The sequence below is a fragment of the Camelus bactrianus genome, chromosome 16, assembly GCF_048773025.1.
Source record: "Camelus bactrianus isolate YW-2024 breed Bactrian camel chromosome 16, ASM4877302v1, whole genome shotgun sequence".
Classification (NCBI taxonomy): Eukaryota; Metazoa; Chordata; class Mammalia; order Artiodactyla; family Camelidae; genus Camelus; species Camelus bactrianus.
Window position 1 is genome coordinate 29,566,781 of NC_133554.1, and position 14,034 is coordinate 29,580,814.

At 35.4% G+C, this 14,034-nt stretch overlaps 1 protein-coding gene across 13 annotated transcripts in view; it reads right to left on the bottom strand.

Annotated features, from left to right (window-relative positions):
* Positions 1 to 14,034, bottom strand: part of MBTD1 (mbt domain containing 1) — a 62,192-nt gene that overhangs the window by 18,565 nt on the left and 29,593 nt on the right. For 11 of the 13 annotated variants that reach the window (XR_006722779.2, XM_045512590.2, XM_074342854.1 and 8 more), the window contains 6 exons: positions 12,882 to 12,996; positions 11,953 to 12,038; positions 3,372 to 3,489; positions 851 to 985; positions 494 to 582; positions 47 to 281 (listed from right to left, as the gene is read on the bottom strand). Coding sequence is in view for 12 of the 13 variants with exons in the window: in XM_045512590.2 (XP_045368546.1) it covers positions 47 to 281; positions 494 to 582; positions 851 to 985; positions 3,372 to 3,489; positions 11,953 to 12,038; positions 12,882 to 12,996 (778 nt within the window). In the remaining variant the exon portion in view is untranslated. The remainder of the gene's footprint in view (positions 1 to 46; positions 282 to 493; positions 583 to 850; positions 986 to 3,371; positions 3,490 to 11,952; positions 12,039 to 12,881; positions 12,997 to 14,034) is intronic. The other 2 variants (XM_010949615.3, XM_010949616.3) reach the window with 1 other exon arrangement.

Genomic DNA, 14,034 nt, shown 5'->3' on the forward strand with positions numbered 1-14,034 from the left:
GGCCTCAATGACAATTTCAACAGGAGCTCTTGTGACAGGTACTTACCAGATCTTTTGAATCGATGGCCTATGCTTCGAGACCAGCCGATATGATGGATTAACGGGCTGTGCATATGGCACCAAAAGTCATCTGTTCTATCTTCACTCTCTTCATACACTAGTCTTAGTCTTCCTCCAATTACACTTTCCACCACCGCCACTCGTGTTCGACACAAATGCCTCTTGTCAACCACTTCTACTCTCATGCAAGGTTTGAAAGGATACTGCATGCTCTCTGAAACCTTGAAACAAAAGCAGAAAAACTTGGGAATTCATGACAAAGGTCTACAGATAATTTTAATATTGTACTATAAAAATACTGAGTGCACTTGGTATTTAACATAGGTCATCTGACTTGCTAAATTAAAATAATTCCTTAATAAACTTCAAAGTTACTCCATTTTTTTAGAGCTCTCAATTGCTACTTCAGTCCTGTCTAAGATCCTGTCTTTACCTTTTGTGAGAAATCAGGAGGAAGTGTTTTGGCACCAGTAAGTCGTTTCACTAGAAAAGCTTTCCAGTTTGTATACTTATGCTGAATAGCTAAAACAAAAGAAATAACCAGTTACACTTTGGCAAAGAGTAGAACTGCTTCATAAGCTATTTATTAAAAAAAAATAGTAACAAAATTCCCTGCAATTTAAGTTCTGAAGAAGAGTAACAAAAATAGGGAAAACAAATGTGTCTTGCTAGCAACCAAAAAAACCAAAAAATATTATTTTAACTTCTACATCACTTTAATGTTACTAAGTGTGAAACTGCATTAAAGTGAACAAACTTAAATTACAGTAAGAGTAAAGAAGCTACTCACTTCTAGGAGGGACAAGAGGTTTTCCACTGGCTGCACACCAACCAACTGGATGGATATCAGAACTACATATATTGCACCAGAAGTCCAGACCAGAGTCATTTTCAAATCCTTCATATCTTAAAAGGGCATTGTAACCTGAAACCAACAAATCAATCACCACATAATAAGAAAACCAAATGAAATAAAACAGGATACAGCCGCTAGTAGTGCCTGTCATACATTAGTGAGCATCTGCAACAGATCCATTAACAGATGAACGACTGGGCCCCACACCCCAGAGGTTCGGATTCAGTAGATCTTTGGTGAGTCAGAGAATCTGCATTTTTAACAAGTTCCCAGAGCTGCTCTACTACTGGTGTATGGATCAAATTTTGAAAACTATTTGAACAATACAAGTAGTTTAACTGCTTTCAGAGCATGGTCTCCTTGTCTGAATATATTTCAACTTTACCCACAGTTTCTTAAATTCTGAAAAATTCTCAGTGAAAACAAGGGTGGGAAAGTTCTACTAGAAAGTGTAGTTTTGAAAACAAAGAAGATTGTAGTAAGTTAGTATAATCTCGACAAATCACAGAAATCCAGTTAAAGTACATTTCAAATAAACCATTTCATCCACCTGATCAGGTGACCAAATTATTCTTGGGATAGTTTGGATGTGGCTACTTCAAGAGTCTAATTTTTTTCTGTCCTGCTTATTTGGAAATAAGATTTGAAAATACTAGGTAAAAAAGTTCAATAAATACAAATAAAAGTATGTGAAATAAAAAAAAAAGGTATGCGAGATCACTTGAAATCTGTATGTACTAAATAGGAAGACTGATTTCCTGGAAATAGTACATGATATATCCTGTTTATAAGTTAATAAATCTTATATTGATGATAGGTTTAATACAAGGACTTTAGTGCAACAGACAAGGCCCAATAAACCTGTATTTCAGGCTGGGAGCTAAGTTCAGTTAGCATTTTCATGTGTTAATATCTATTATAAGCAATAATTCATAGAACATGAGAGTCAGCTAACTGATGCTGAGCTCTAAGGTTCACGATTAACATCAGGTTCATTTCTAAAATGTCATTAAAGTGGCTTTAATGAGACATATGTTGCAATTAGATAAAAAACAGAAATGTAAAATCAGAGATGGAAGGCAGAAATAATTCTTGGATTAAATGCATTGATCTTTAGAGTTATTTAAATGCAACTGACTGAAACATCGAGGACAGGAACATGCTGCTGTTGTAATTAAGGTGTAGACAACAAGCATTTAGAGAGTGTTTATATAGCTGGGGAAACGTTTCAAGGAAAAGATGGGAACTGAACTTGGTTAAGTATGCTAAGTACAGACCATGGGACACTCTTGCGAGAGTGAATAAAGGCATGGAGTGACCCAGGACACACTGGACGAGGGAGGAGGGAAACTAATCTCAGCAGAATAGATCATTTATGTTGGGGAACAACAAAAAATTTGGTCAGTGGTGTATGGTGCAACTCATCAGTAACTGTAAATGCTGATCAGCCTGATCCTTTAAGGACAAAGAAGCCACTAAAGATGTTCGAGCAGAAAAATGGAATTAAGATAATTTTTAGGTAAATTAGGTCTATCAGCAGTACACGGGTGGCAACAGGCAGGGTGTTTTGAGGAGAATGGCTGGAGATAAGACTAGAAAGAGTAGGATGAGTAAGATACCTCTTCCAGTAATCTCAGGACAACTTTTATTATCTGCGTGGCTGCTCCTCCTCTGAAGCATTAGTGTCCTACCACACTACTCACTGAGCACCCTGTCATAAAATGTATTCAACATTTAGCAGATGTGAACTTGCTGGAAAAAAACCAAATCTCACACGTCTGCCCATCCCCTGCCCACAGTGCCACAGTAGATACCTCGCTCATTTACTTCATGAACAATAAGGTAACAAGGGCTGGGGTACATGGAAGCAGCGAGAATGAAGAAAAAGACAGAACCCAAAACAGGTGAAATTTTCAACAACAGTTTACTTTTGATATTATGGACCCTATCACTTTTTTTTAGTATTTCAATTTTCTGTTATTTTCAAAAGTATTTCCTTATACCAGGAGTTGCTAAACTATACATGGCTCACACACCTGGCCTACTGCATGATGTTTTTTCAGTCTGTCATCTAAGAATAGTTTTTACATTTTTAAGTGGTTGAAAAAAAAATCAAGGAAAAAATAGTATTTTATGATATGTAACAATACTATGAAATTCAAATGTGCATTTCAGTGCCCATAAATAAAGTTTTCCTAGAACACAGTCATGCCTGTTCATTTGTGTATCGCTGTGGGTGCTTTTGTGCTATGACAGTAGAGTTAAGTGGCTGTGACAGAGATTGCATTGTCCACAAAGCTGAAAATATTTACTGTCTGGTCTTTTACAGAAAAAATCTGCTAACCTCTGCCCTGTATCATACTTATTTTGCATAACTGGAAATTTGCAAATATGCTTTCTTACAAGTTACAAATACAATAGGCATTTTCAGTAAATTATTATGCATGCTTTTCACCTGCTAGTTTTACAATCCCAGCAATCCAGAAGACTTTGGTAGGTAGGCTGCAGTCTGTATTGGGAACTTCTACTCTCACATTTTCTGAGATATCACCCCAGCAGGTCCCCATAGGTGCCTGTCATATAAAAATTTTTAAATTATCATCTTATTAAACAAAGCCTAAATAAAACACATCATTCAAAATTGAGTACAACCATTAATCATGGAATTATTAAACAAAAAATACCATTTAATTCATTCATTTTTCCTCTAAAAATAATTTATTCCTCATTTCACAGAGTATTTGGAAAAAGCCAGCGTTAGGCACAAACTCAAGATGAAGAGAATTCACATATATTAAAACAGATCCATGTTGACTTCAAAATTCAATACTGCCCTAATGTAGGACTAGAGTAGCAATTTTTGTACAAACTTGACAGAATTAAGAAATTCACTACTTTGAATATGAACTGAATAAGTATACTTTACCTTGACCTCTAATTTTAAACGATCTGGTCAAAGAGCAGAAAGAAAGATAATTCCAACCAGCAATGTGGTTTCCAAAAACAGAGAAACAAAACTTAGTTATTTATATTTCCAACATAACTTAAATTTGTAGAATAGAAATAGTCTGTTAAAACAGACGCATGGCAAAAGCATCAGATAAAATCATTAAAAAGGTGGAGCTGGAGAGTTTTGGAGAACTGCAATGTGGTAAATTGTTAAATCATTTAGTAATAACTAGCCTCCACACAAATGGTTATGATGGGGACTCAAAACCGATTAAACGAATATCATAAAGGGATTTTTTCAAAATCTAATATATGTTCCCAAATTATAGTTTCCATTACATTTTAATCCTTAAATTTGAGGCAATTTACAACTATTTGGAATTTATGCAATGGTTAATTAAACCACATAAGTGAATTTAGGAATTTAAGCTGATAATACCAGTTTCTGCAGCCCTTGATAATGGCTCCTCATTAACTACAATTTAGAACCTGATCACAGAGAAAGGATTAGTTAAGGTTATAAAAGACCTGATAATATGAAGTCAGGAAAAGACAAAATACCTTCAAAACTCAAAGATGAGTAAACAAAGATATCTATGAATTACACAAATCAGCTCCTAAATATTGGGCAAATATGTCTTCCATGCAACGCTGCCCATACTTTGGTGGATGCTAACCCAACAGGAGCATTAGCCTAAAACAGTACTGAACCCCTATGCTCTCAACAGTTTACAGAATTTCTGAAGAAGAGGAAGAAAATGTCAAACCAAACACAGGATCAACTTATGGCTGTTGCTTTAAGTAGCGAGCAATGAATATACTTCAATCACTTGAAGACAGTAGCTGATCTCAATCATTTGTGATTCTGGAAGGATACAAATAACTATCTTTCTGAGCTGTGCAAAAAATACTACATCCATTATGACTACCTCTTTCTGTTTTTAAATGGAAAGAATGGACTCTTCCGGTTCTGCTATCTTCCCCTATATCATTCTAGACTGTAGGGCCATCCCTATTGCCAGCAGATATGATCAGAAAAGGAGAGGCTGGAAGGAAGATAGGTAACATAGATTAAGTCACCATATATTAACACAAAGACCATGTATTAATTTCTGCGAGGATGAACCAAAGAGCAGACAGATGCAGTGAAGTATATGCATTAAATTAAGGTAGGATATCTATCCCTCTTCGTTTGGCTGCCAAATCTTGTGGAATGGGTTTATTTTTTGTTGAGAAGGAAGAGGCATGATTATGCTGACAAGGTAGGGGTTAGGTTGGCACACTACTAAATGAATTTGGACACAAGACTGACTGCCTTTTAAGCTAGATATGACAATGTCATACTGACTTTTTTTTTTTTTAAGTCTTAACAACTGTTTGGAGAAAATAATTTTTTGTCATATTTTTAAAAGAAGACACATTATCAATATGATCACTTAAAAAATAAAGTTAATGTTCACTTTAGTGGGGGATGTTATGTTTTGGTCCTACAGTCTGGATTGGTATAGGAGAAAGTAGCAGAAAGTGACATTTGTTCTTGCCTGTAAGGTTGTGGTTCTGCTAGGCCCTCTTAAACCAATCCATATGGTTCACTCTAAGAAAACAGAATGAAGAACAAAAACAGTAACAAAAAAGAGCACCATAGTCATTGCATAGTATGTGCTCAATGTGTTTAAAAGGTAATTTCATAGATATATCTGCCCTTTTGTTTAATGAATATTCTTAAGTGTGGAAGACTAAATGACCCAGGGCTTGAGAGCCATCTTCATCCAAGTCATCTGTCTTCTCTTGCTGGCAGGAGGGATTCCTCTGAAAGTCTGGATTGGCATAGCATGAACTAGCAGAACCATAATTTACAGGTAACAACAAATTTACCTTCCAGACTCAGGACGAGAGGTCCACCTCAGGTTCCTCCCAAACCAGGAAGATCTGCTTCACCACTTCCTGCTCCAGGGCCACTCGTGAGGGCTATCTGGGAGTGAATCTCCTTTCCTGCAAGGTAAGCTGTCATCAGGTCCTGCAGGACATGACCAAATCCAAATGCTGAGGGCTCCCCAACACAAATGTATGATAACCTCCACCTGACTGACTGTCTGTAAGAAAATAACACTGGGTGGGAAATGTCTTATTTTTTCTGCACTTGAAGAACATTCTCAGATAGTCCAATAGCCCAGATGTCTAGTATTTAGACTCTCAGAGGGCTGACACACTGTACACAGGATGCGTTAGAGCAGAAATACAGATTTCCCTCCATAGAGCTGACAACCTATACCTTTTGATATTCCCACACAATCTTTAATAGTAACAAAGAGTTTAAGCAGGTAGAGGTTAGCCCTGAAGTTGCACAGAGACAACCAAAAGTTGATTCCAAGAATAATACAGCAAATACACAAAAAGCCACCATCAAAATACTTTGACTAATAGGCAAACAGTCACTAAAGTGCATCTACTAGAGAAAGATAAACGGTTATTTGGCCAAAAAGGGGAGAAAACATTATAGGAAATTAACTAGAAAGAAATCCAGAATTCTTAAACATTGTCTGCTGGAATTGGCAGGAAGTAGAAACAACAAAAACTGTTCCCTCTTTCTCCAGAAAGTCCACTCACTTTTTGATCTGATAACAGATTCTACTTTTTGGGGTGGTGACAGCAGGGAGTACAGGGAGTACAGGGGAGTACAAGGGGAGTACAAAAGGAAGGCGGGACGCTTGAGGTAAAAGTAAGACTAAGAATGAGAGACTGCTAGTGTATGTAGAAGAGATAGGAAGCAGTGGTTACTAATTTGAAAGGCATGAAACAGTCCATCACTTAAAAAAATTAAATGAAAATTATCTAGATTATTTAGGCTTCTTTTAAAACAGGTGATTTTTTAAAAAAAAATTTTCCTGCAGAGCATCTATTTTGTGGCTACGCTCACAACAGGTAGATCAGATGGAGCACTACCAAGTGCCAGAAACTAATTTTATTTTCATTGGAAAGAAATTCTGCAATCTACAATGACATACTGAAGATTCTAACTCTAATTAAAATGGATGTGAAGTTGTATTTATTCTCTATTTTCAATGGAGCTGTGGTTAAGTGTGTGTGTATGGTTAAGGCTAGGGAAAAACAAAGAATGATTCTATTTAAAACAGACTATTTTACTAATAAACACAGACCCAAGAAAGAGATCATGAATTTCACTATCAACTATTGTTACTGCACAAATACAAACAAAAGGGCCTTTGTTTTTGTCTTTAAAGATCCAGAAATATACTTGTAATAATACATGTTGCAAAGAAATATGGATAACCTTATACCCTCAAAACAGCTGGCATACAGGTCAGGTACCAAAGAGAGGATAAGAAAGTATCATATGAGTAACACTGTGGAGGCAGGATGAAACAGTACGGTACACTCAGCTTTAAAGTTGCAGCATGCACGTGTACAAAGGATCTTTTTAAAAAATACATAACTATAATTTTTTTCAAGGGAGAAAAAAGTAGGATGATTACATTTCTGATTTTTGCAATGACAGTATCAATAAGATACCAGAATATATAATCTAGGCACCAAACAAAAGAAATCTTAAGTCTATAAATACATAACTAAAAGAGTATGATTTTAGCTTTTGTATGATTCACGTACACTTGATACTAGTACATTTTGGCTTGTGCTGTAATGCTTAGGAAAGAAATATTTTACTTGATTTTACAATGCAAATAATGAGAAGCAGAAGTGCTTCAATTTAAAAGACTACAGTCTTAAAAAAAATTAAGACTGCTTTAAAGCTAAATGTTCTGCATACACACAGATCAATGAGAGGCTCTCTTGGGTTCAAACATAATTTATTAATAGGAGAAAAAAATCTGTGAATTTCGTTAATGTATAATTATATGCATTAATACCAGTGTACCTAAATGGCACGTGGTATTTTGGAGATTTTCCAGTTAGTATAGATAAGGTTACTGCTTTCTGAAGCTGTGAAATAATAGAAAAAATATGTATTGGTCTCTGCCCCTGTTACTGGCACAGAGCTCTTAAAACCTTCGTATTCTCCTAAGTGATAAGAGAACTAGATGTATCTTCTCTTCTAAGATTTGATCTTTGACCCTGATTCCAGACATAGAGCTCCTAAATTCTTTGGAATTCTTTCAGTGACGAGAATATCTTTTCTCTTAGAGAAAACAAGCTTATGGTTACCAGTGGGGAAAGAGGGTGAGAAGGGTAAATTGGGAGTTAGAAATTTGCAGATACTAAGCACTATATATAAAACAGATAAACAAGCTTATACTGTATAGCACAGGGAACAATATTCAGTATCTTGTAGTAACCTACGATGAAAAAGAATATATCTATGTATATGTATGACTGAAACATGCTCTACATCAGAAATTGATGCAACATTGTAAACTGACTATACTTCAATAAAAAAAATTTTTTTTGAAAAAATAAAAAAGAGTATCTTTTGTTCTAATCAGGCAACTCTTTGTGAGTCCCTAGAGAGATTCTGGATGGGAATAGACCAAACTATGATTAGATGCTTGGAACTTTCAGCCCTATCCCTTATCCTCCAGGAAAGGAAAGGGAGAGGGGCTAGACATTGAGTTAATGACCCTTCAAGCCTATGTGATGAAGCCTCCATAAAAATCCCAGTACAGAAGGTTTGGAGGGCTTCTGGGCTGGTGAACGAGTACAGGTGCGAGGAGAGCAGCACGCCTGGAGAGGGCATGGAAACTCTGTGTCCCTTCTCACATACCTTGTCCTCCACATCTCTTCATCTGGGGCTCATCTGTATCTTTTATTATATCCTCAATAATAAACCAGTAAACCTAGTTTTTCCCTGAATTCTGTGAGCCATTTTAGCAAATTATCAAGCCCACAGAAGGGGTCACAGGAACCCTGATTTATAGCTGATTCATTAGAAGTATTGGTGACAATGTGGGACTTGCAACGGGTGTTTGAAGTGGGGGCAATCTTGCGGGACTAAGCCCTTCACTGTGGTATCTGATGCTAACTCCAGATAGATAGTGTTAGAACTGAACTGAATTGTAGGACACCGAGCTGATGTCAAAGAATTGCTTGATAGCTGTAAAACTCACACACCTTGTTATCAGAAGTATTGTGTGGTAGAGTGTGTAAATAAAGGGGAAACACAGAAATGTTTTTCCTATAGGGATTTAATACAAACTATGTTAAAAAAGACTATATCAGCAGGTTAAAGCCCAAAGTTGAGAATTTCTATCCACCTACTAAAAAAGGGAGCAAGAGTTTCTTCATTTATAATAAGAGATGGAGATGAGCTAGGTAATTTTTAAGATTCCTTACAGCTTTGTGACCATATGATTTGGAATTAATTAAAAGTGATATTACCTAATTCAATGGTTTCCAACCTCAAGGACTGCCAAAGAAGAGGGAATCAAAGATCAGGGGCCAAGGCTCTGGCCATACACCCTACTTCTGCCAGATCAATCAGTGCAGCCTCCCCTCATCCTAGCTATGTTTATTAGGGAAAAGGGAAATTGTAATGCTTAAAAAAAAAGTCTGAAAACTACCATCAAGATAAAATAAAAGCTATATTAGATATATGGCAATCATAATATACAGATTCTTAAGTAGATATATTTAGTGACAACTGGGCCCCATTTCCATTGCTAATTATAAAAAAGGTCAAACACTGTGACTGATTATAAACCACTATGCATAATAACAGCAATAATCAAAGAGAATATGGTTCCATGATACACTTTGCAGAAACTCCCCAGAAATTTAAAGGTAGACCATGGAAAAGAGGAATTCTTTTATTGAAATTCTGTGATTTTAGAACTAATCATAATCATATTTAAGTGCTGGAAAAATATAAAATGTTTACCTGGGGTCCTTACTCCAAAGAGAGTTTGAGTTATGTTAAAGAAGCAAGGCAGTCAAGGCTGTGACACTGTCCCCACCCCCAAATCCTGGTTCAATCAGAGCAGCTCTGTTTCCATGTTACACATTGAATGTTTCAAAAAATTCTGTTTGAACAAAGAATCCCCCAGCAGCAGCGAAAGGCTCCCGAACTGTGCTCAAGTTGGAGACAAGGCAGGTGCAGTCTGGAGGAAGGGGCCCTACTGAGGAACCAGTGTTAGAACAGACATCAAGTGTCAGAAGACTAGAAGACTGATGATTCAAGGAAGGATCCTGTGCTTGCAGCTGTTCCTGGCAATAGGTTTTCTAAAGCTAAAGCCAGGAACTCTCCTTGGAGACCATGAAAGCTATCTGAGGGGAAGAACCATGAAGAGCCGATTCCAAAGGACAAAATTAAGTATAGTATGAAGTCTGACTTCTTAAACCAAATGACTTCAAATGAAGATGCTGGTTAAGGCAACAAAGCAAACTTATTTTGTGCTAAAACATACTAAGACACTATCAGTATAAAATGTTTCCTATTTGATAAGAAGCATGCAGTAAAGGAAGATGATAAGTGAAACAGGAAGGCATTGGGTGACAGATGCTTTGCTTCTGAGTGAGAAAGAGGAGGTTCCACGGTATCATTATTAATAATACAGCCATGGCTAGCTGCTCTGTTCTATGTGACAGAACACTTTAACTTTAAAAAAGCAAAGCTGAAAACAAAAATCAATTTCATTATTATAACAGAAATTTTCTAACAAAGAACTTTAATATAGTATTACTATTCAAAGATGTGGACATGATACAAATAAAAAGTATAATAAAATATTGTACTTTGGGACTCTGAAATGCTATTTAAAAAATATCCTACTTACATAAAATAGCTTGACACAGCTTATGATATTAAAACATAAAAAACAAAATAATAAAACAAAGATAGGAAAAGAGATAAAGTCTGTTTAGCAGACTACAGACAAATGTTCCAGGAATCTGGGATGAAAGAGCTATTATAACTGAGAACTTAATCTAATTCTGAGCTTCTTAGGACCAAAAAGAACTATCCCAAGAGAGGAAAGTCAAAAATTTCCTTTGTAGTTCTCTGAGAGCTTCTGTTGCTATGTCTTTAACATATCTCACAAATGTGACACTACTATCAACATTACAGTATCACATTACCGCTATTTTACACTGAAATAAAGTATCTGAGATTCCACTTGGGCTGGTTCAGATAGTCAGCATGCTGCTAACTAAGGGCTTAGCATCTACACTTTGAAGAAAGAAAACGAACAAATGAATCAACCTGGCTTTAATTTACATTTCTACCACTGAATTAAAATGCTTGGCCTTCATCAAGATCCTTTATTGGCCAAGAATGAATGAAAATTCATTTGGATTTCCACAGCAAGAACTCAAGCTCTGTTTTGTTCACATGCTATTACTTATCAGTAAAGACCCAAGTTAACAAAATGTTAAGTATAAACAAAATTTCATTTATTAACTTTCTAAATTCTATTTTCTTCTTATACATGGTCAGTAGATAAAACCTTTAAATACAAACCTGTACTCAGGTTAAAAAAAAGTATTAGAGAGAATAAACCAGAAATAATCAAAATGAATGAAACCAGAAGAAAAGAATTTATCATTAGAGACATTTTTTTTTAACACAATTCTGAATTACTGCAGATGCTCTGTAATAACCTACCTGTTAAAAAGAACATATTGTAAAAGGTTATTTCAGACCACTATATTATATTATTAGTAGTTCCTTCTTTGTTTTTGTGATTTTACATTTGGAGACAAAACAGCACCAGAGAAAGATTTCCTTTTCTGAATTATTAAGTCAAATCACAAAAATTTAGGTAACATATAGATGGATGGTTTCTTTTAGGTTGAACCATATGGTGTTGCTGATACACAACTATTTTTGATATACAAAACCAGCAATTTTATATGATTCAACTAAATGCGAAAATTGGATGAGATGTGCTTTTCTGTGTTTAAAATAATTTCAACTTGCACCCTTTTCAGAAACCTTTTACTTATAAAATTTAGAGAAGTTACTTAGCTATTAATAAGTATAGTAATTAATGAAAAAGTAACATTTCCATTACAATGTATAAAGACCTTCTAAGGATAAGACACTTAAATGTTACTGTGCCTTCAGAGTTAAACGATGACTAAGCATTTCAATGTGAGGTGAGAAATTCCATACTCACATGTTTAAAGCAGGTAACTGGAGCTGCTATAAAGCTATTGCTATTGATGTAGTTACCCCAGCTGAAACCTTCCATGGAGACTGCTGCTGAAACAGAATAAACTTAGATGTATCACAGTTCTCAAATCTCTTATTTGTAAGAAGGCTATTATTTTAAAATGTGAATTGAAATTAACTTATTTATTAATTTATAGGGAGTTTTCTTTCTGTAAAGATAGAGCTTCTCTTAAGTAAACACAAACTTTAGTATGTATCATGTTTGCCAACAGCAGCAGTTTAACTCTTCTATATATAACATATGCTCTTTGGGAAGTGAAGTAAGAGCTCTCTAGTTCTAAGAAACAAAGAATAGCTGAGAGCAGAGACGTTCAGGATAACACGCACTGCTATGGCGGCTTTTGTGTTTTATTCCCATGCAGCTCTTACTGTGAACCTCACGAGATTTCTATCCAGTATCACATCTTCGCTAGGGTTGTCCATTGTCTCACTCCCTGCTTTCATTGCCTCACTCCCTACTTACCTCCTGGTCTTTGCACTCCTGTTAAGAATCTTCTGTTAAAAATGGTCCTTTCCTCAATTTCCTTCTCTCATTACTTTCTTCTCCCCAATCCCTTTGAAGCTTACTAAATGTCGTATTTCTTTGCTCACTATCTCCACAATATTCCCCACCTTCCACAGCATAGAGAATCAGTACACAAAAATAATAAGCCAAATAAAACACATATATATTAAGGAGATTGCCACAAGCGCCATAACTTGTGAACACAACTATTTTCTTCTAATTTATTGAAAACTGCTATCAGGATGCCTAGTGTCATAATGGGCACAGAATAAGATTAGTTTAACAGAACTCAAGATTAAAATGTCATTAATTAAAACTAAATGAAACCTTACCAAGTATTTCACTTCCACTGCATTCACCCACATTACCTGCTTTAGTCTTTGCTTGGTTTTGCAAGGTAGCTTGATACTGAGCATATGCAGCTAGTTTAGCAACTAAAGGTTGTTTCTGAAGAACTTTTGCTTTCTTTGTTGGAGGCTTACCCTAAAACAAGAAGAGTTAAGTAAATAGGATTCTTTTTCAACCCCTACCCCCAAAACCAAAAACTAACTTGATTACATACTACTCATTCTGCTTAAGTAAACATTGAGGGTTTAGAAAATTATTAAAGCAAAGGAAACATATGAGGAATTTTAACATGAGAAGTGTTTTCTGGAGTTCTGCTACAATGTAAATTTCTAATATGGGTAGCAGAGCTGGCACAGACTAAAATAGCAATATGCAAATTAATATGTTAATAAAAATTATATCCCATAAGATGTTAAAACATAGGCTGTGGTGGATACTTGATTCCTTCTTACACTAGATAAAACCAGTGGTTATTCACTCATGCAGGCTGCCAAGCATTGCTATTTATATAAGAGAAGATAATTTAACGTTTAAAGAGCAAGTGACTGAGGTTTATACCTTTAGTGCTAACGCAAAAGATCAATGACAAAATGATCATGGGCCAAATTCACAGTGTGACAAACTGCCATCCATTTGGGTACAGACCATTGCTCAGGATCTTTAGGTACTGTCTATCTGAAATACAGAAATACATCTAAGTGATGTATTTCCTTAATTTGGGGAATTTAAATAACCCTTTCAGTGCTATGTAATGATCACATAAGATAAAGAATAAGAAAAATGTGATCATTCAAATAAAATATATTGCAAAAATCAGATATGTAATGCCTTTAAAAAGTCGTTTATACAATACAATAGAAATAACTTAGTCAAATGGTCAAATTTCTAGGCATTTTGTAGGCACTAATGTACATTTAAAGAAAGATGATTTTCTTTCTGTATCATGAACGTTTTCAAAAAGATTAGTTGGATTAACCAGATACACTTGGTCAAGGTATCAAATAGGTTGCAATCAAAAGTACAAACCAAAGATGATGGAAAAATAAAACCAAAGGGTAAATCAAACCCCCAATACTGAAACTTTCTACCTTGATGTTAACTCAAAAGAAAACAACGGGGAAAAAATGGCTTCAATTATGTCTATAAAAAGATGTTAATTATATTTATAGTTAT